The following is a 20939-nucleotide window of genomic DNA, read 5'->3' as shown; positions in this document are numbered from 1 at the left end:
CCCAGTGATTTTGGAGCCCAAGAAAATAAAGTCTGTCACTGTTTCCATTGTTTCCGCATCTATCTGTCATAAAGTGATGGGACTAAATGCCATGATCTTAGGTTTTTGAATGTTGAGTTTCAAGCCATTTTTTCACTCTCCGCTTTCACCCTCATCAAGAGACTTTAGTTCCTGTTCACTTTCTGCCATTAGGTGGTGTGATCTGCATATCTGAGGTTATTGATATTTCTCCCAGCAGTCTTGATTTCAGCTTGTGATTCATCCAGCCTGGCATTTTGCATGATGTACCATGCACAAATTCTGCATGTAAGTTAAATAATCAGGGTGACAGTACACAGCCTTGTCATACTCCTTTCCCAGTTTGGAAAGGAGTTCATGTCTAGTTCTAACAGTTACTTCTTGACCTGGATACAGGTTTCTTGGGAGACAGGTAAGGTGGTCTGGTCCTTCCATCTGTTTCAGAATTTCCACAGTTTGTTGTGATTCACACAGTCAAAGGCTCTAGCATAGTCAATGAAGCAGAAATAGATGTTTTTCTGGAATTTCCATCCTTTCTCCATGATCCACAGAATGTTGACAATTTGATCTCTGGTTCCTCTGTCTTTTCTAAGTCCGGCTTATACATCTGGAAGTTCTCGGTTCGTGTACTGTTGAAGCCTAAATTGAAGGATTTTGAGCATAACCTTGTTAGTATGTGAAATGAGCACAATCGTGTGGTAGTTCCAACAGTTTTGGGATTGCCCTTCTCTGGGATTGTCATAAACACTGACCTTTCTCAGCCCTGTGGCCACTGCTGAGTTTTCCAAATTTGCTGACATGTGTAGTGCAGCACTTTAACAGCATCTTTTAGGATCTTAAGTAGCTCGACTGGACTTCTGTCAGCTCCACTAGCTTTGTTCATAGTGATGCTTCCTAAGGCCTACTTGACTTCACACTCCAGGATGTCTGGCTCTGGGCGAATGACCACACCATCGTGGATATGAGGTCTTTAAGACCTTTTCCTGATACAGTTCTTCTGTGTATTCTTGTCACCTCTTGTTAATCTCTTCTGCTTTTTTTAGGTCTTCACTGTTTTTGTCCTTTATCGTGCCCATCTTTGCGTGAAATGTTCCCTTGATAACTCCAATTTTCTTAAAGAGCTCTCTAGTCTTTCCCATTCTGTTGTTTTCCTCTATTTCTTTGCATTGTTCATGTGAGAGGCCTTCTTACCTCTCCTTGCTATTCTTTGGAACTCTGCATTCAGATGGGTGTATCTTCCCCTTTCTCCCTTGCCTTTCACTTCTCTTCTTTCCTCCCCTATTTATAAAACTTTCTGAGACACCACTTTACCTTCTTGCATTTTGTTTTCTTTGGGATGTTTTTGGTTACTGCCTCCTATACAATGTTAAAAGAACACATTTGTCATAGCAAACACTCTTTTCCAACAACCCAAGAGATGACTCTACACATGGACATCACCAGATGGTCAGTACCAAAATCAGACTGACTATGTTCTTTGCAGCCAAAAATGGAGAAATTCTATATAGTCAGCAAAAACAAGACCTGGGGCTGACTGTGGATCAGATCATGAGCTCCTTTTTGTAAAATTCAGACTTAAATTGAAGAAAATAGGGCTATCCACTTGGCCATTCAGGTACAACTTAAATCAAATCCCTTATGATTATACAGTGGAGGTGATGAATAGATTAATGGGATTAGATCTGGTAAACAGAGTGCCTGAAGAACTATGGATGGAAGTTTGTAACACTGTACAGGAGGCAGTGATCAAGACAATCCCAAAGAAGCAGGTTATAGGGGTGCTAATTCAGAAAGTGTGGGTGTAAGGGCTACAAGGGACTTGGGGCAGTTCCTCTGTGAAGGTCTGAGCAGAGCCCAGAGTGCCCAGGCCAGGAGGAGAAGGATTTTAGAAGAAGGAGACAGCAGAAACTGTCAGGCAGGACACAGCTGGGCTTGTGTGAGGACCAGGAGCCAGCAGCATGGCCAGAGTAGAGGGAGTGCAGGGAAGACTCGTAGGAGGTGAGTCAGAGAGGGGACAGGCGTATGTCCTTGGAGTTTGCTGGGAGGGCAGTGGGAAGCCTCTGGGGTGTTGTGTGCAGGGCAATGCAGAGATCTTCCCCGTGAGGAATGTGTGGAGGGAAGCAGGATGGCTGTAGAGGGTTGGATGGGGAGGCCTTCAGTGGAATGGGCTCTAGTGGGCCGGCCCTATGAGGTCCATCTGGAAACTCCCCCACCCAGACATTAAGTCTCAGCCAACAAGCCACCTCCTCCAGGATGCCTTCTTGGCTCCATACTCTTCATCGACTTGCTCCTGTGCCCACACTGTCCCCTGAGCCTCACTCCAGGGTATGTGCCACATTCAGGACTGGGCATGCTGCCTCCTCCACTGGACCGTGAACTCGCTCAGACAGGAGCCCAGGTCTTGCCTGGGCCAATGACAGGTAGCCCTCCTGAGATGCATGGGGGCCAGCCGGCCAGCCCCAGGGCTCACTGGAAGCGGAGTTCCCACTTCAAGCCCCGAGCATCAGTAAAGCCCCATCTGCAGTTCTCAGTAACCAAGAGCCCATCAGGGATCCACTAGTAAGTGAAAGAAGTCTTCCAACTGAACTCTGAGAGGGTGGTTGGGCAGATAGGAGAGGCCTGGCCAGGGTGTGGCAGGCGGAGCTTCTGGAGAGCTGGTGGGTGAGGCTGGCGGGCCCTGCCCCTGCCTGCGGTCCCACAGCCCCAGCATCTGCATTGGGAAAGCCTTCCTCCTGTGCTCATCACCTCACAGCCAGAAGAGAGCAGGAGTAGGTACCCAAATCCTAATCCCCACTTGCCCTCCCCAGCACTAGGCAGCCTGAGCTGGGTGGCAGGGACCAGGGAAGGACAGGCTGGGAGGGGGGACAGAGGCCTTGGCCACACGCTTGCTTCTCCTGTGATAACAGCTCCAGTGAGGATGGGTCCTAGAGGCGAAGCGGGGAAATCGGCCAGATGGGGGAGTCCTCTTGCAGAAGAAGTGGATAGAATTGGCCCTGAGGAAAAGGTAGGAGAGTGCCAGCAGAGAAGGAAGGCTGCAGTAGGGAATGGAGTCGTGCCTTTTTTTGTTTGTTTATTTTTTAACACCAAAACATACATTTTGTATTGGGGTATAGCCAGTTAACAATGTTGTGATGGTTTCAGGTGAACAGTGAAGGGACTCAGCCATACATGTAGTCATTCTCCCCCGAATTCTGCTCCCACCCAGGCTGGCACATGAAGTCATGTCCTTTTGAAGGCATCATACAGCATATGACCCTGAGCAAATACAGGGTTTCACGTCAAAGGCAAAGATCACTCGTGCTGGCAGCCTGCAATGTGGAGAGGGAAAGACCCAAGGCTCTTACTGGGCTTTAGTCCAGGAGAGAGACCTAACTGGGACGGTGAGTGGGGAAGGCAGATCACAAGTGCTGACCACAAGGGTGGAGGTCATGTAGTGCACTCTGGGGCCAGACAGAGGGGAAACCAGCTCTGACCACCCAGGAAGCTTCCAGCAGCCCCAAGAGGGGCTGAATTTACCCCCACCCATGGCCTTACAGTGTCCTTGCCAGAGGGCATAATGCAGCCTAGAGGGGGCCCCTGGGTCCACCCAATAAATGCCCCACTGGGGGGCGGGGAGGGGAGACCGTGCCCACGTGGCATGGCGGAGGCCCAGGAGAAGTGAGCTATGTCCCTTATTGGTCACAGTACATTTATTTTTCATTAGCAGTTAAATGCAGACATGAGGGATTGTGCTGGGTTCAGCGGGCGGCTGACGTGAGCAGTGCTTGGTGCAGTGATCGATAGGGAAACTGGGGGGCCACATGCCTTCCCCAGCCAGGACCCCTGCCCACCCAGCCCCGAGCCAGTAGGCAGAACTGGGCCATCACATCGAGCCTGTGCAAGGCGGGGCATGGGCAGGCCCAGAATCTGCTGCTCAGGTCTCTTCTGGAGCCTGTGGTGCTTGCCCCCACCTCCATGGGCTCTGCTCTGTGTGGCCTGGGGGTCGGCAGAGACACTCTAGCTTCCCCAGTAGGCATCTAGAGAGGCTCCTGACCCACAGTGCCCCTCCTTGGGAGTCCCTCCTCCTATTCACCCTCCAGACCTTGGGAAGCCAGAGCACAACTCAGCCTCACCCTGGCTGAGCCTGCTGCCTGGGTCAGGGCTGCTGAGTGACAAGTGAATATCACATCAAAGGGTCAGCACGTGGCCCCCCAGAGCCCAAGGCTGAAGCTGGGGGACAGGGTAAGTGGCTTCTCCCTCAGGCCTCAGACTCCACATCTGTAAAGTATCTGGAGGGCTCCTCCCATTTGCTAGCATCCCTAAAACACACCTGCAGACTGGCCAAGCCCCATGGAGGTTTTTCAGGAGTGGGTGGGGCGGGACCAGAGGAGCTTGTCTTCCCAACTGCAAGCGTGGTTCCAGGCAGCTTAGCCTTCATTGCAGTGTAGCACAAAGTGCACGGAGGCGTGGGGACAGGCTGGGGATAGAGGTGGATGAGCCCACTGCTGCAGACACTGGGGGCAAGCTCTGTGCCTCAGTTTTCTCGTCAGCCCTCATCCCTGAAGAGATTGCTGGGAGGGAGCTGGAGCCCTTTGCCACTGTTAGGTAAAAGCTCTGGGTGCAGATAGCAACTGACATCGACCGAGCACTGTGCCTTTGTCCTTTTCCCCCTCATGAGAGCCCAAAGAATTGGGTACCATTCCCTGCTTTGCTGGTGGCTCAAACAGTAAACAGTCAGCAGTGCAGGAGATTCCAGTTCGAGCCCTGGGTCGGGAAAATCCCCTAGAGGAAGGCATGGCAACCCATTCCAGTGTTCTTGCCTGGAGAATCCCATGGACAAAGGAGTCTGGTGGGCTATAGTCCGTGGGGTCGCAGAGTCGGACATGGCTGAGTGACTAACACACACACACACACACACACACACCCCAGTTTGCAGGCAGAGAAACAGCCTGGGGTTGGGGGAGTGGGGGTTACCTGCAGTCACAGCAGGTTTCTCAGCCTCTGCAGACTTTCCCAGCTCACCCGCTTGGCGCCTACAGACCAGGCACAGATCCCCTCCCCAAAATCACAGTCTTGAGTGGAGGGAAGTCCCTCCTTGGAAAGAGAGGTTCCCTGTACCAGCAAGAGAGAAAAAGCAGTGTGGATGCCCCCTGGGCCCAAAGACCCAGGCCACCCATTAGAAGCCCTCCACGGATTTTGGGCTGCAGGTGAGGAGGGTAGTGTAGCTGGGAAGCCACTGCGGGAGGCACCTCCAGACCTGCAGTGGGCAGTCAGGACCTCCACAGAAGGGGTGACTCACCCAAGTTCATCCTAGCAGGGTCTCTGAAGTCCAGGCATTTCCTTCCATATGCCCAGAGGCCCCTGTTGGTTGGGAGTGTGTGCTGGGGGAAGTGAATGCAGCCCCGAGAGAGGCCCGGCTGTCAGGGGACCTGTCTGGTGGGTGTGGAGGCTGAGGCTATTCTGCCCCCGACCCCTCCCCACCCTCTCTGGGTCCTGTTGGAGGAGCAGACTGCTGAGGGTTTTACTTCCACCAAAGCCTCAGAGCCAATTACCTGTGTAATTAGCAACAAATGACTTGTGGGATAGCTGTGGTTTTCAGTTAAAATTAGAAGGAAACTCATGTTCAGTTCTCCTTAAAGAGTGAGACTTTAGGCTCAGGCTCCCAGACACGCCTTCCTGGCTTCCACCCTGCCTGAGACCCACCCACCCAGCAGCCCAGGCTCACCCCGATTCGCCCCTCCCCACTACAGTGGCCTCACCTGTCACACTGCCATGAGCACCCCTTCACATCCGAACCTGTCACAGGTTCATTCACGTGCTATTTTCTCAGCTCCTACTAAGTGCAGGGGCCAGGAATGGGGAGCAAGCCAGAAGCAGCCCCCCAGGCAGCCCGGCACCAGAGGAAGGGACTCCTGAGACCCCTAGCCCCTGGCTGCCGGGGCCCTCTGCCTCCTCCAGCTCTCCCCTGGCACCTCCCCACATCCCTGAACCTCCACCAGGGGAGTAATGAGCCCTGACAATCGCCACAGGCTGGCACGTTCGCCTTTGTCTCATTTCAGGTCTCCACAGGTCTTCATAAGTCAGGGGTTGGGGGGTGCGGGTTGGAGAGGTGGGGCGGACTGCTGCTCCTCCCGTTCTACGCTGAGGGTTGTCGAGGGCCCACTTAAGCAGCCCAGGCCACTGGACTGGAAGCGGCAGAGCCTGGCCCCACAGGTGTCTCCTCATGGCCTGGCCCTGGCCCCTGAGCAGGCAGGTGGCACCAAGTCCAGCAGAGCCCACCCCCTGACTCACCGGCCCTGTTTGCTCCTACCGCAGGTGCCCAGCAGAGTGCCACTGTGGCCAACCCGGTGCCCAACCCGGTGCCCGGCTCCAGCCCAGACCTGCTTCCCCACTTCCTGGTGGAGCCCGAGGACGTGTACATAGTCAAGAACAAGCCGGTGCTGCTGGTGTGCAAGGCCACACCCGCCACACAGATCTTCTTCAAGTGCAACGGGGAGTGGGTGCGCCAGGTGGACCACGTGATTGAGCGCAGCACGGATGGGAGCAGCGGTAAGGCCAGGAAGGGGCGAGGGAAGAGGGAGGTGGTGGGGGGAGGGGACTTGCGGGGGGCATCTCAGCCCCTGAGGCAGTGGAGGCTCAGAGCGGGGGCCCTTGCTGCCTACCCGAGAGCAGAGGCCAGGGTGAAACTAACCAGCTCTGTGTGGGCAGGACCCCCTGTGTACACACCAAAGTCATCTCTGGGAGGCCTACCTTCACCATTCTTCATCACTTGGTGGGGGAGTAAACGGGAAGCCTCACCACCAAAATATCCCAGGGAGCTCTGTGGATGGTGGGGCAGGTCCTGGCCGCTCCATCTGAGGGGTTGGTTGCCTGGTGAGTGGTGCCAGCAGAGAAAGGTTTGGAAAGAGTGGGTCCCAGATGACAGAAGGGCCCACAGACCTCAATTCCGTGATGGTTTGTTGGTGCACTCACTCCCTGAGCAACCACTCCCCAGCTGGAGATACAACCCCACAGAGAGGGTGGGCGGCACAGTGACCTCTCCATGAGTCCTGGGAGCTGGGGCTGCCGGGGTGGGCTTTTCAGGGCAGGGACGTGTAACTCTGGTCTGGGCAAGAAGAGGGGATGGGTGTCCCAGGCGACCCAGGAAAGGATACAGCGCCAACAAAGGCCTGAAGGCAGATAGGTGGATCAGGGGGAAGGGGGAAGGGGGTGGAGTGGATGCCGGGGGCACTGGGGCCACCCAGGAGCCTCACCCACTCAGCTCTGGAGTGAGGTCACAGTGCTGTGGGATTTCAAGCTACTGAGTGACGTGACTGGTGCTGTGAGTGACGCTCAGGGCCCATGTGAGGGCTGACAGGAGAGGCAGACCCAAGGAGTGCTCCTTCTGTGGGCCCCTTCATTTCCCTCCTCCAGCCCTGGGGATGGGGGCAGAGAGCCATTGTTTGGGAACCTGTGCTCCGAGAACAGACCCAGTGGAGCCGACAACAGCCTCTCCTCCTCACTAACTGGACCCCAGTTAAGTTCATTTCTGGCCCTCTTCCCTGGTGGCTCAGACAGTAAAGAATCTGCCTGCAAGGCGGGAGACCTGGGTTCGATCTCTGGGTCCAGAAGATCCCCTGGAGGAGGGAACAGCTACCCATTCCAGTATTCTTGCCTGGAGAATTCCATGGACAGAGGAGCCTGGCGGGCTATAGTCTATGGAGTTGCAAAGAGCTGGACACAACTGAGTGACTTCACTTTGCCATGATGCTCCATGGAGCCCCCCACACATGCTGAGTCCTCAGGTTAAGCCCGGAGCCCCTTCCCACCTAGGCTCAGCCAGCCTGAGACACACAGCACACAGACCCTGTGCTGGGTGTGGCCACTCGAGTGAGGTCTGAGTCATAGGGCCAGCAGAGGGCACCCAGAACAACTCACAGTGATGCCAAGAGCTGGTAGGAGACCAAGGCCCAGAGCGGTGGCCCATGCTCCAGGCAGAAGAAACCAGGTAGCCCAGGAAGGAATTCCGGAATGAGGGCTGCCTTCCATCCCCAGTCTTAAAACCACTTGGAATGCCTAGCAGGTCAAAGGACAAATGCAGGGCACAGCAGGCTGGCCAGAGGCCCAGGCCTGGGGGAGCAGAAGTGGGGGTGGAGGGGGTGGTCAGTGGGACAAGGAAGCTGCAGCCACATTGCGCTGTGGGAGGTAGGGTTGGGCAGAGGGAGGCCAGGGGATGGGGCCCTGCCCTGGTGAACACAGAAGCTTGCACAAGAATGCAGGTATGAGAAGACAAGCCCTGAGTCTGGGCAGTGTGTGATTTAGTCCTCAGAGCCAATCTGTCGTGTTACAGATGCTCTGATTCATCCAGGGCTCCAAACAGGTCTTTTGGTCCATAGGGGTCACATGCCATCCTAACCTAGCAGGGTCAGCGGGGTCCTCAGCATGAGCCCCCAGCCAAGTCCTTGAGCCTGCCTTGTCCTGGCATTACACACCCCTGCTGCTGGCAGCAGCCTTCTTGCAGTCCTCAGGTGTCAACGGAGCACCTGCCATGTGCCAGGTCTGGGTGAGGTGCTAGGAATTCAGCCCACAAGTCTCTTGGTGCCAGTGATCCATTTCTGCTTCCCACCCTCGGGAGGGGAATGGATAGGGTCCGTGGCCTCTCTGGCAGGTCGGTCTCCTTCCCCCATGGGCCTCAGTTTCCTTATTTATAAAATGGGGATGAGGAGGGGCTCCTGGCAGGTTGCTGGGGGCAGCTGTGAGATTTCTCATACCCAATTGGAGCCCAGCTCCTGGTCTTCCCTGTCTTCCTGCCCCATGCCCAGGGCCCAGCCTCACTTTGCAGCATCAAGAGTCCTCTTGCTGCTGAGGTAGGTCCCCCAGGGAAGGAACAGGTGAGGAAGAGCCTGTCTCCCTGCAGCCTTGAGGGCCTGTTCTGGAACCTCTTGGGAAGTCTCCAGGCCAGCCCCCAACTGCTCACAACCTGCTCTTCCAGGCTTCCCACATACACCCCTCCTTGTCTCCTGCCCTCATGAGGTCTGGTATCCACGGCTTGGGGGAGACCCAGGCTCTTGCCTGCAAAGCAGTCCAGGCCAGTCCCACAAGCTCTGCTGGCCTTGCTCCCTTCAAGCCAGGTGGAGAGCAGAGCTCACAGAGACACATCCCACCCGTGGCCACCAGGGTCCCCTCCTGCTCTGAGCCTCCGACCTCAGGCCTCCCATGGCCAGCCCATTTGAATTTTTTTGATCTTATTGACTTCTTAACCTAAAGCCGCTGAGTGCTTTGAGGCAAAGAGATGGGTTTCCCTCACCCACAAATGGATGCCCAGGCAGTGGTTGACACCCATGATACACACAAACCCCATACCCTGACCCAGGCATGCTGTGGTCAGGCAGGCATGACAGAGGCAGAGGTCAGCCCAAATCTGGAGCCCTGCGTGGGGGTGGGGATGACTGAGTGGACAACCCAGGAGAGAGTATCTGGTCTCCTGTTTGCTTGCCCCGATTCCTCATCCAGGGGACCAGGGGGAAGGGACCAAAGCCTGAAAACTCTTAAACCCAAACCCACTGATAGTGTTAAAGTTGGAAATTTACCAAGTACTGGACTCTGGTCTGGGAGTATAATTTATTGTGTGTTAAACAAACTGACTGATTATGAAAAGCAGTTTGGTAAGAAGGTACCCTACGCACTCGCTTGGCCTCAGAGGCCCCCACCCCCACCCCTCCACCTCCCAGAAACACTCAGCACGCACACACCAGGGCCTCCCCACACACCCAGGCCCTCACATGCCTGCACATACCCGATATGCTCCCAGGCCTGGGCCAGCAGGGACCCCCACTTCCCTGCCGCCCTCCCTCAGGCTGGCATCTGCTCCCATTTACCAGGCAGGTGCAGACACAGCCGTGCCCAGAAACTGCTCCCGGGAGCCCGGCTGCTCGGCAACCTGCAGCTGGGAGGGCACAGCCCCTCACTTCAAGGCCCAGCCGGCTCGGGTCTCCCCCACCCCCAGAGCTTGTGGGGCTCAAGGGCGCTGCCTCGATCTAGAGCTCGTAGACAAACTTGGCCCTCATTTGTGGCAGCAAGAAGGAGAGGAGGAGGTGGCAGGACAGAAGAGGGAGGAGACGGGGGGAAGAAATAGGAGCACTTTAAATTTAGTGCTGTTCTCCCTGAGCTAAGCTGCCTGGGTGGTGCGTGAGCTCCCCCCACCACCCTGCGAGACGCAGCAGTCCTTCCATAGACCTGTCCACCCAAGAGAGGAGAAGCACCTGGTTCAGAATGTTCAGCAAGTCTCCCATCACTAACCCCAGAGGCTGAGAGGGAGGACCCTGTCTCCGCCCCCAAGTAGGTACACAGCTCCTTCTCAGATGCTTGACAGATAGCACCCCCTGTGAGGGACCCCTTCTCACCTCTCAGCCCTCACCCCACCCCTAAGGACATTCACATTCAGCGCCTTAGGGTATGGGGCAGGCAGTGCCCAGAATGGAGGGATCTCCGGTGACAGTGACCTCAGCCAGAGGTGACCCCCCATCTCCTGTGAGAACTCACGGTGCAAGGGGACAAAGGTGGGTGATAGAAATATCTGGGGACCTGTGTGGGAGCTGAACAGACTCATGAGGAGGGTTCTGGGCAAGGGTCAGGGAAAGACACGTTTAGAGAAATTAAGACAGAAAACAGCCTCCTGGCTTGCCTGCTCAGCTGGGCCGCTGCTCCTCCTGCAAGGCAGCCCTAATTGAATTTCTCTGTTAACAATGGAAGCACCAGCCTCTCTCCCTCTTTCTGATAAGCCAGTGACCCGAGGGAAATTGGGGTCAGGAGGAGGAGGAATTGGAAACAAACAGTCTTTTCTCACTCCTGGGGACACTGGTTTCAGCTAAGGGCCAGGGGGCCGGAGGAGGGCTGGGGTCCCCCCTCCCTTCTGGGTCCTCAGAGGCCTGGACCCTCCCAAGACAACCCACACCTGGTTCTGGGTGTGGCAGATGTGTGGGGGCTGGGTACTGTGTCCACCCTTGAGAAGTGATCCTTTGGGCCCAGTCCATACAGGATAAAGAAGGTCCCAGACACCCTCACAGGCCAGCTTCCTCTCTGTGGGCTGTCTCTCCCCATCACCAGTGTTTCTCCTGGTACAAGGGGCACCCCTAGCACCCCAACCCCCCACTCCCATGAACTCTGAACACATTCTGGACTCAGACAGCTGGCAGCCCTGGGCGCCTCTGGCAAGTCACTGCCTCTATGAGCCTGTTTCCCCATCCACAGAATGGGAGCAAATACCTCCAAGGGAGCTGACTGGAGAAGATAAGCCAGCACGCGGGAAACACTGTCTAAGCCCCAGGGGTCTATTATCATACTACATAATCACTGTCATTATCTTGTTAATAGCTGTTATTATATCATCACACATCAGGATCTACCTACTAACCCCAGGAGGCCAGCCAGATAACTCCGTGAAAGTGAAAGTGTTAGTCACTCAGTCCTGTCCGACTCTTTGCGGCTCTGTGGAGAAGGCAATGGCACCCCACTCCAGTACTCTTGCCTGGAAAATCCCACGGACGGAGGAGCCTGGTAGGCTGCAGTCCATGGGGCCGCTAAGAATCGGACACGACTGAGCGACTTCACTTTCACTTTTCACTTTCATGCATTGGAGAAGGAAATGGCAACCCACTCCGGGATGGGGGAGCCTCATGGGCTGCCGTCTATGGGGGTGCACACAGTCGGGACACGACTGAAGCAACTTAGCAGCAGCAGGCTCCTCTGCCCATGGGATTCTCCAGGCAAGAAAACTGGAGTGGGTAGCCATTTCCTTCTCCAGAGGATCTTCCTGACCCAGGACTCGAACCCGGGTCTGCAGCGTTGCACGCAGATCCTTCACCATCTGAGCCACCAGGGAAGCCCTAAATCCCTCCTTACCTTTCGCTTTTACCCACAATGGCCGCCAGGGCTGGCCTATCTGCCTCTCCCCTTCTGCCTGGGGTCCTTTAGAGGTCAGCCTCCATTGCCCCAGGTTCCTCGGTGACTATCTCTGAAAGAGCAGGAAACCCCTTTCCTGACTTTTTTTGACTCCAGGGAGATAGGCCTTGGGTGACCAAGTACCCACTCCTGACTTTCAGGAGATACAAAGGGACTTCCCCGGGAGCCCCTTCTCCAGGCAGAGGACCGCCCCCAGTGTCCGCCAGCTCTCCTGCTCAGCAGAGGGAGTGTCTGTGGTGGTGCCGGGACGCCACAGGGTACTGGCCCATGAGGACCATGCTCGAGACACGCCCTTGCCTCCCGCCCCTCCCCTCTCAGGACTGCCCTCCATGGAGGTCCGCATCAATGTGTCGCGGCAGCAGGTGGAGAAGGTGTTTGGGCTGGAGGAGTTCTGGTGCCAGTGCGTGGCGTGGAGCTCCTCGGGCACCACCAAGAGTCAGAAGGCCTATATCCGCATTGCCTGTGAGTCCGGGGCAGAGGGGCCTCAGGGTGTCACCTGGGAGGAGGTCCTATAAGAAATCCTCAGGCCCTGCCTTGACGGCTGGAGGGAGCGCTTACGGATGCCGCCCAGCCACCCTCTATGTTCCCCCTGGGCACTGGACGCTTCTTCCTGGCCTGGGCCATAGTCTCTGCAGGACCAGCAGACAGGGTCAGCCAGGCTGACCCAACTTGCGGCACTCAGCCAGGGAGACGCTTCTGTTCTGCCCCCAGATTTGCGGAAGAACTTTGAGCAGGAACCACTGGCCAAGGAGGTGTCGCTGGAGCAGGGCATCGTGCTGCCCTGCCGCCCACCGGAGGGCATCCCCCCAGCCGAGGTGAGAGGGGCTGCGGTGCTGCTCCAGGTGGGCAGTACCGCTCCAGGTGGGCAGTGCTCCCAGGTCTCAGCCCCACCCTGCCCAGCCTTCCAGGCTGATCCCCCCACCCCGGGGCCACGCTCGCTCTAGGCAGGGCCAGCGCAGTCAGGCGGGGCAGTGGCATGGCTCCCTCCCCCAGGTGGAGTGGCTCCGGAACGAGGACCTTGTGGACCCATCCATGGACCCCAATGTGTACATCACGCGGGAGCACAGCCTAGTGGTGCGACAGGCCCGCCTGGCCGACACAGCCAACTACACCTGCGTGGCCAAGAACATCGTGGCTCGTCGCCGCAGCGCCTCCGCTGCTGTCATCGTCTATGGTGGGCCCCGGTGCTGGCGGGGTGGAAGGGCTCTGGGCATAGGCGAGGCACTGGGGTGCCTTTGCGGCAACCACACATGGCTGGCTCCCTGCAGAGCCAGGACCGGGCCGACCGAGCCGTGGCCTGATGAGGGAGGATGGGGAAAGGGCTGGCTGTGGCTGTTGAGGAGCGGAAGGGCCTGTCTGTACAGAGGTGTTATTGGTGGTCGGACCATCCCTTGGCTTACCTGTGGTCAGGGGACATGGTGCAGGAGGAGATGAAGGGACAAGATGGAAGTCTAAAAAAGCGACAGGCCCAGGGTGGAAGAGTGACCTGGGCACCCCCAGGAGCAGACAGGAGGAGGGGTGCTGGAGTCACCCTGAAAAGGCTGGGGTTTGGGTTGGAGGAGCGTATGGGAGCTGCAGCTAGGGCTGGCTGTCCTGAGCGCCTGCAGTGCCCACCAGGAAAGGGGCTGTGGAGCAGGTGTTGCCAAGCCCCAGAGGGCAGAAGGGCAGAAGCGTGACCCCCCCTCCAGGGCTTTTCTCTCAGCCCAGCTGCAGCCTGCCCACTTTCAGTTCACAACCCCTCTGTCCTGCTCTGGCCCCTGGGCCAGTGTGTCCAAGGAAGCCCCCGCTCCCTGACCCAGTCCTTCTCTGTCCGGCCAGTGAACGGTGGGTGGTCGACGTGGACTGAGTGGTCTGTCTGCAGCGCCAGCTGTGGGCGCGGCTGGCAGAAAAGGAGCCGGAGCTGCACCAACCCGGCGCCTCTCAACGGGGGCGCCTTCTGTGAGGGGCAGAATGTCCAGAAAACAGCCTGCGCCACCCTGTGCCCAGGTACCAGCGGCCGCCACCTCCCGCATCGCTCTTCACCACGCCATCTCCGTGCCCTGGCTCCATCGTGCCCACCAGCCTGCTCCCCATTGGTTCCATCCCACCCACCCGCACGCAGGGCCAGGCTCAGTCCAAGGCCAGGATGGGGTTCAGTGTGATCAGAGGCAGGGCTCAGTCTGTGTGCAGGCTCAGCCTCAGTGGAGGGGCCAAGTCAAAGGGTCTGAGGTACCATCGGGACAGGGACAGTCCATGTGGGGCAGGGCCCAGCCTGGTACTGCAGAGCCACCCGTGCCTGGGATCAAGGGGTCATCGTGCAACTGAGGGCCCTCTCTGCCCCAGGGCCAGGACGGCCCCTGGTGTGGGGAGAGCCGAGCAGGCCCAGCGTCATTGTGCCTCCTGTCATTAGCATGCGTCATCCAGGCCCACTGGACACCAGAGGGCTTGCAGACTGGCAGGCTTGGCCCTGGCCCTGGCGTTGCACCAGGTCTGGCTGCCCAGCAGGACCATGCTGGCAGACAGCCTGGGCTATAGCTCCCTGGGCTGACCATGCCGTCTCCTCTCTGTCCGTGTCTGTCTCATGTCTAGTGGATGGCAGCTGGAGCCCGTGGAGCAAGTGGTCAGCCTGTGGGCTCGACTGTACCCACTGGCGGAGCCGTGAGTGCTCAGACCCTGCACCCCGCAATGGAGGCGAGGAGTGCCAAGGCGCTGACTTGGATACCCGCAATTGTACCAGCGACCTCTGTGTGCACAGTGAGTCCTTTCCACCCAGGAGCCCTCTTGAGTTTGCCAGGATTGGCCCTGCCCTGCCCCAGGGCAGTGATGGCTCAGGGAGTCAGTCCCCTGCCACAGGCTGCACCTTCTATTCAAAGCTCAGAACCTTTGGGGGACCCCCCCATCCCTAACACACCCAACATGTGCCCACATACACCCCAATGCTTCCCACACCTACCCTGAGACTTGCATACGTCGGTGGTTTTACCGTGCACACCAAGCCTCTGGGATCGTCTCCCAAACCCCTTCCCATCCTCTCCTACAGTTTTACCTCTGCCCCGTCCCCCAAGTGCACATACAAGTCCTGTGGGGACACCAGGCTTGTGAGGCCTGTTAATTACAAGGCCGTAACTAACAATTAAAGATCTCTGTTGGATTTTTTTTTCTCTAGAACACACCCTCCCCCATTCTTTCAATTAAAAACCTAATTATCTGTGTCAATTCCTTTCTGATGGACATTTCTTTCATTATGCAAAACCCTTCTAAAATCAATATCACTTCCTCCGGGCAGTCAATCACTCTCTCCTCAGCCCTGCCCCAGGCCTGGGGGGCAGGCAGAAGAGGAGAAGAGCCCAGCATCCCTGCTCCTGGTCCAGGGGTTGGCCAGGAATCAGATTGGCAGAATCCCCCACCCCCACCCCCTGCCCCAGAAAGCAGATTCCCTGCTTTAGGGATCCTAGGCACTCACCCTCAGTCTCAGCTGCCCCTGGCCCCATGGCCCCAGAAGAGCCGGTTTAGCAGGGCTCCAGGCCACCCAGGGAAGTGGCTCTTCCCCACCTCCATTATCAGCAGCAACTTCAGCATGAATTGAGCTGGTGAGGCATGCCATCTGCCCGGAGTGACACAGCAAGGCGGTGGCGGGTGCAGGACTGGAACGCACGCGTGCTGGCATTTCATGCCGCTGCCGCCAGCATCCCGCCACCCCCTGGCGCTGATGCCCAAGGAGCGGAGGCCCCATCCCCCTGCTGTGTAGACTGCTCACCTCTCCTTCCTGGCCTCCTGACCCTACCCCTCTCAAGGCTGTACTCTCTCCCACAGCTGCTTCCGGCCCAGAGGACGTGGCCCTCTATGTGGGCCTCATAGCCGTGGCCGTGTGCCTCCTCTTGCTACTGCTCGTCCTCATTCTTGTGTACTGCCGCAAGAAGGAGGGACTGGACTCGGACGTGGCCGACTCGTCCATCCTCACCTCAGGCTTCCAGCCCGTCAGCATCAAGCCCAGCAAAGCAGGTGGGGTGCCCCTGCCCCTCGCACTCGTGCCAGGGCCTCCACGCCAAGAGTCACCCACACAAGGCTGCCCCGCCAGCCCCTGTGCCATTCTGAGTCCATCTTGATCCTTGCAGACAGTCCCCATCTGCTCACCATCCAGCCAGACCTCAGCACCACCACCACCACCTACCAGGGCAGTCTGTGTCCCCGGCAAGATGGGCCCAGCCCCAAGTTCCAGCTCACCAACGGGCACCTGCTCAGCCCACTGGGCAGCGGCCGCCACACGCTGCACCACAGCTCGCCCACTTCGGAGGCGGAGGACTTCGTCTCCCGCCTCTCCACCCAGAACTACTTCCGCTCCCTGCCCCGCGGCACCAGCAACATGGCCTATGGGACCTTCAACTTCCTCGGGGGCCGGCTGATGATCCCTAATACAGGTGGGTAACACCCCTGGGTTGCCCCCAGGGAGCTCTAGGAGGCAAGACTAACATGAGTCCCTCCTGGAGGAGGGTGGGACAGCCTCCTCAGTGCCTCTCAGCCTCACCCTGAGAGCTGGGCCAGCCCAGCAAGGAAAGAGGACAGAGTACTGGAGAGGATTCAGTCTCTGGGACTGGCACTGAGATGGAGGCCAGAGCTGTCTCCCTTCTGTTGCCCAAGGACACAGGACTACTGCCCATTCATCTACACAGCCCGCCAGCCTATGTGTGCTGGGCCCTAGGCCCCAGGGAGCTGGGGGGAACTAGTGGAGAGAGAGCAGAGGAAAAACATCCAGACAGGAGCTTTTCCATCCAGCACCTCACGGAAACCCTTAGGACATCTGAGAAAGAGCCACGGTGCCTGATGTGACTGCCTGCTCCCACCCTGACATCCTCTATTCCCTCAGTTTCAGTGACCCTGCATGGCCCAGACCTCCTCGTCCCCCTCCAGCTACTTCTGGAGCCTGCTCCCTAAACGCAGGTGTTTCTCAGAGGCCCCTCCCGGGGCCCTCTCCGCGGATCTCACCCACTCCACGGCCTCAGTCGCCGTGTCTGTATAGATCACTCCCACTCGTCCATCCCCAGCCGCGGTTCTCCTGGGTGACAGAATCGCACACCCAGCTGCCTCCTGGGCAGCTCCATCTGTATGTCTCACAGCACCTCAGGTTCCTCGTGCCTAAAACAGCACCGTCTCCCACCCTCCCCCAGAACCTCCTCCCTCCCCGTGTTCCCTACCTCAGGGACAGCGCAGTCGAGTTGCTCGAGAGAAACTGGGAGTCACCTTGCCTCCTGCTCTTCTTCACTTTTCCCCCTTCACCTCCACCCCAGCTTCATTCATGCACCGATCGCATCCTTCTTTCTTCTCCACTGTGCCTGCCTCCTCCTGCTTGTGTTTCCTGTGGCCTCTCCTGGCCTAGGCCACCACACCTGCCTCTCGTCTGGTTCATAGCGGAGCCAGACTTGACCATGTCTCTTTCTCAAGTTTCTACTTTCCCCCTCAAAGCCTGCATGACAGAACCACCAGGACTCGTCCCCTGTGGCCTTCCCTCCCCCACATGCTTCTCCTGCACTTGGTAGCGTCGTTGTGCTTTCATGAACCCAAATAACACTGGGCTGCCCTTCGCACACATGGCCTCTCTGCCCCCATCCACTGGCCTAACTGCTACTTCCCCTTCTGGTCTGGCAGCTCTCCCTCTCTCTCTCTGCTTCATGGTCTCCTTCAGGGGGGCTGCTAGGAGATCGTCCTTGTCAAGATCTTAGAAAAGGGCAGGCACCCAGTGGGTGCTCAGTGACCATCTGCCCCTCACTTCCCAGCAGGGTGGTGGCCGGGGGTGCTGTGTGCCTCTCTGCTCTCACCCAACACCCAGCACCCTTTGCTGCCATCCACTTACCTGTTTCCCTGCGGGCTGAGCGCTCCATGAGAGCAGGGCTCATGGTTTCCCCTCAGCATCTGCATTAGCTGACTAAGTACCTGACTGAGCATACCCCGCCCCAGAGCACTCACACACGGGTCACTCAGACTGTCGGTCGCCACCCTGGCAGCTGCACCAGGAGGCAGCACAGGGGCGTGGAGAGGGCAGGAGCCACAGCTCCGCCACTTCTGGCTTCACTCTCCCTCCCGGGCCCCAGCAGATGCCTTCAGATGCTGCCCCTTTAGACCCTGGGACAAAGGTGAATCAGCCAGGCAGGACGCATGTGCAATGGCATCCAAACTAGGGAGGGCTGCCAAAGCTGGCAGGGTTGTGAAAGGGCCCAGCCCCACCCACAGGGGGCCGCTGCCCAGCACAGAGCAACAGAGCTGAGGTACCTTCCCAGAAGTGGCTGAGCTGAGGGGGAGGAGAGGAGCTCGGGGAGACCAGGATGACAGAGCACCCAGAGGCATAGCTAGGGGGTGGCTTCAGAACAGCAAGTGTGCAGGGCAGGCCAGGCCCAGGGCCAAGGGCCTTAACTATCAGGAGCTGGACTTATCCTGGAGGCGGGGCAGGTTTTAAGTGGGTGATGAGGGAGGGAGGTACAGCATCCAGAAGTTTCTGTACCCAGGCTAACTAGGCATGCATTGCCCACATGAGTTCCCTCAGCTTTGTGCCCACTGGCCAGCCTGGCAGTCCCAGTGGCACCTCTGTTCCCAGGCCAGGCTGGCACCAGTCAGTCCTCGGAGGGAGGCTCAGGGCGGGGCTGGCAGAGTGGGGCATTTGGTGGCTCTGCAGCCCTAATAAGCTCCAGCACCCCCCCCCCCACCCCGTCACAGGCATCAGCCTCCTCATCCCCCCGGACGCCATACCCCGAGGAAAGATCTACGAGATCTACCTCACACTGCACAAGCCAGAAGACGTGAGGTGTGGGCATGGGCCCTGCTGGTGGGGCTGGGGGGGTCCCTGCCCTCTCCCCCACCTAAGGTGGGGTCTGCTCTGGCCTGGCCCAAGGGAGGGCAAGGGAAGGGAGAGAGCGTCCCTAAGTGCCACTCAATTCCTCAGCCATCTCCCCAGGCTCCCAAGATTGTCCCCCTGACACCTTTCCCTTCCCACCCATATTTCCCCACTTGAGGTTGCCCCTAGCTGGCTGTCAGACCCTGCTGAGTCCCATCGTTAGCTGTGGGCCCCCCGGAGTCCTGCTCACGCGGCCCGTCATCCTCACCATGGACCATTGTGGGGAGCCCAGCCCCGAGAGTTGGAGCCTGCGCCTCAAAAAGCAGTCCTGCGAAGGCAGCTGGGAGGTGAGCCCGAACCCTCCCCTGTCCCCCCAGGCTCAGAGTGGGGTCTGCCTTCCTGCCTGGCCCCCGGGCCCTGCACCCTCCCCAGTCTCTGGCCATTCCTTAGAGAGGCAGCTGGCCGCCAGCTGACCCGTCAGGCCCTCAGAACTGCAGCTGGCCGCCAGCTGGCCCATCGGGCCCTCAGAGCTGCAGCTGGCCGCCAGCTGACCCGTCGGGCCCTGCCCACAGGACGTGCTGCACCTGGGGGAGGAGGCGCCCTGTCACCTCTACTACTGCCAGCTAGAGGCCGGCGCCTGCTACGTCTTCACAGAGCAGCTGGGCCGCTTCGCCCTGGTGGGAGAGGCCCTCAGCGTGGCTGCCGCCAAGCGCCTCAAGCTGCTCCTGTTCGCCCCAGTGGCATGCACCTCCCTCGAGTACAACATCCGAGTCTACTGCCTGCACGACACCCACGACGCACTCAAGGTACCTGCCACACCACCCCTGGCCCTGGGAGGGGGGCAGTAGAGAGGGCACCCCTGCAGGCTTGGCTGACACCCAGGGCACTGCAGGAGGTGGTACAGCTGGAGAAACAGCTGGGAGGACAGCTGATCCAGGAGCCCCGCGTCCTGCACTTCAAGGATAGCTACCACAACCTGCGCTTGTCCATCCACGATGTGCCCAGCTCCCTGTGGAAGAGCAAGCTGCTCGTCAGCTACCAGGTGAGGATGCTCGGGGTGCTTGGAGCTGGGCTCCCCCAAGCCCACCCCCCTGACGCCGCCTCTTTGTAACCCCCCGCCCCCAGGAGATTCCCTTTTATCACATCTGGAATGGCACACAGCAGCACCTGCACTGCACTTTCACCCTGGAGCGTGTCAGCCCCAGCACCAGCGACCTGGCCTGCAAGGTGTGGGTGTGGCAGGTGGAGGGCGACGGGCAGAGCTTCAACGTCAACTTCAACATCACCAAGGTGGGCCGCACCGCATAACCTGCTCCCCACTCTGGGCCTACCCGGCCCCCCAAGCCCACCTCCTAGAAACCACGTGGCAGCTTCCTCCAAGTGTCCCAAGGAGGGAGGTGTAGATGCCCATGTAGACAGAGGTAGCCAGAGACTGTGGGGCTTGGGGACGGGGTGGAGAGGGTAGGGGAGCCACAGGACGGGAGTGGGAGACAGAGCTGGTCTGGGGGCCCTGGAGGACTTCCGTGAGAGGAGGGCCTTGTTCGGGGCTCGGAAGGATGAGTGCGAGGTAGACGAGCCAACCGTGAGGAAGCAGTGTGGAGGGGAGAGGCAGAGCGAGGAGAGCAGGGAGTTCAGGGGTCAGCAGAGGCTGGCAGGGGTGACCAGGGAGGGATGGAGGGGGAAGGAGAACGGGGTCAGAGGCTCCTCCCCTCACTGGCTGTGTGACTATGGGCAGGTCGCTGCACCCCCACACTCCAGGGAGCAGGAACCTGGCCCATGGTGGGTACCCATGTGTGCCCTGGGATGGTCCAAGCGTCCACCACCCAGCACGTGGGCTGGGCTGGACAAGTTGTAACAGGTACCTCCATCCTTCCCTATTCCCAGGACACGAGATTCTCTGAGCTGCTGGTCCTGGAGAGTGAAGGGGGGGTCCCAGCCCTAGTGGGCCCCAGTGCCTTCAAGATCCCCTTCCTCATTCGGCAGAAGATCATTACCAGCCTGGACCCACCCTGCAGTCGGGGTGCCGACTGGCGGACTTTGGCCCAGAAGCTCCACCTGGACAGGTGGGTGGGAGGTGGGCAAGGAGGGGATATGAAGGCCACCTGCAGCCCAGCTTGGGTGGGGATGTGGGGCAGCAGGGGTGGGTGGACAAGACGCATGGTGGGGCCTGTGGTCCAGCCCCAGCAGGTGAGGCTTCCCC

At 58.6% G+C, this 20939-nt stretch overlaps 1 protein-coding gene across 2 annotated transcripts in view; it reads left to right on the top strand.

Annotated features, from left to right (window-relative positions):
• Positions 1 to 20939, top strand: part of UNC5A (unc-5 netrin receptor A) — a 64620-nt gene that overhangs the window by 42406 nt on the left and 1275 nt on the right. Inside the window, exons 2-15 of one of the 2 annotated variants that reach the window (XM_018050633.1) lie at positions 6313 to 6546; positions 12256 to 12399; positions 12649 to 12752; positions 12931 to 13111; positions 13756 to 13923; positions 14506 to 14670; positions 15730 to 15918; positions 16032 to 16334; positions 18622 to 18709; positions 18918 to 19086; positions 19312 to 19545; positions 19632 to 19781; positions 19865 to 20029; positions 20624 to 20802. In XM_018050633.1, the coding sequence (XP_017906122.1) occupies positions 6313 to 6546; positions 12256 to 12399; positions 12649 to 12752; positions 12931 to 13111; positions 13756 to 13923; positions 14506 to 14670; positions 15730 to 15918; positions 16032 to 16334; positions 18622 to 18709; positions 18918 to 19086; positions 19312 to 19545; positions 19632 to 19781; positions 19865 to 20029; positions 20624 to 20802 (2473 nt within the window). The remainder of the gene's footprint in view (positions 1 to 6312; positions 6547 to 12255; positions 12400 to 12648; positions 12753 to 12930; positions 13112 to 13755; positions 13924 to 14505; positions 14671 to 15729; positions 15919 to 16031; positions 16335 to 18621; positions 18710 to 18917; positions 19087 to 19311; positions 19546 to 19631; positions 19782 to 19864; positions 20030 to 20623; positions 20803 to 20939) is intronic. The other variant, XM_018050634.1, reaches the window with a different exon arrangement.

The sequence above is a fragment of the Capra hircus genome, chromosome 7, assembly GCF_001704415.2.
Source record: "Capra hircus breed San Clemente chromosome 7, ASM170441v1, whole genome shotgun sequence".
Classification (NCBI taxonomy): Eukaryota; Metazoa; Chordata; class Mammalia; order Artiodactyla; family Bovidae; genus Capra; species Capra hircus.
This window is presented reverse-complemented; position numbering and strand designations above follow the sequence as displayed.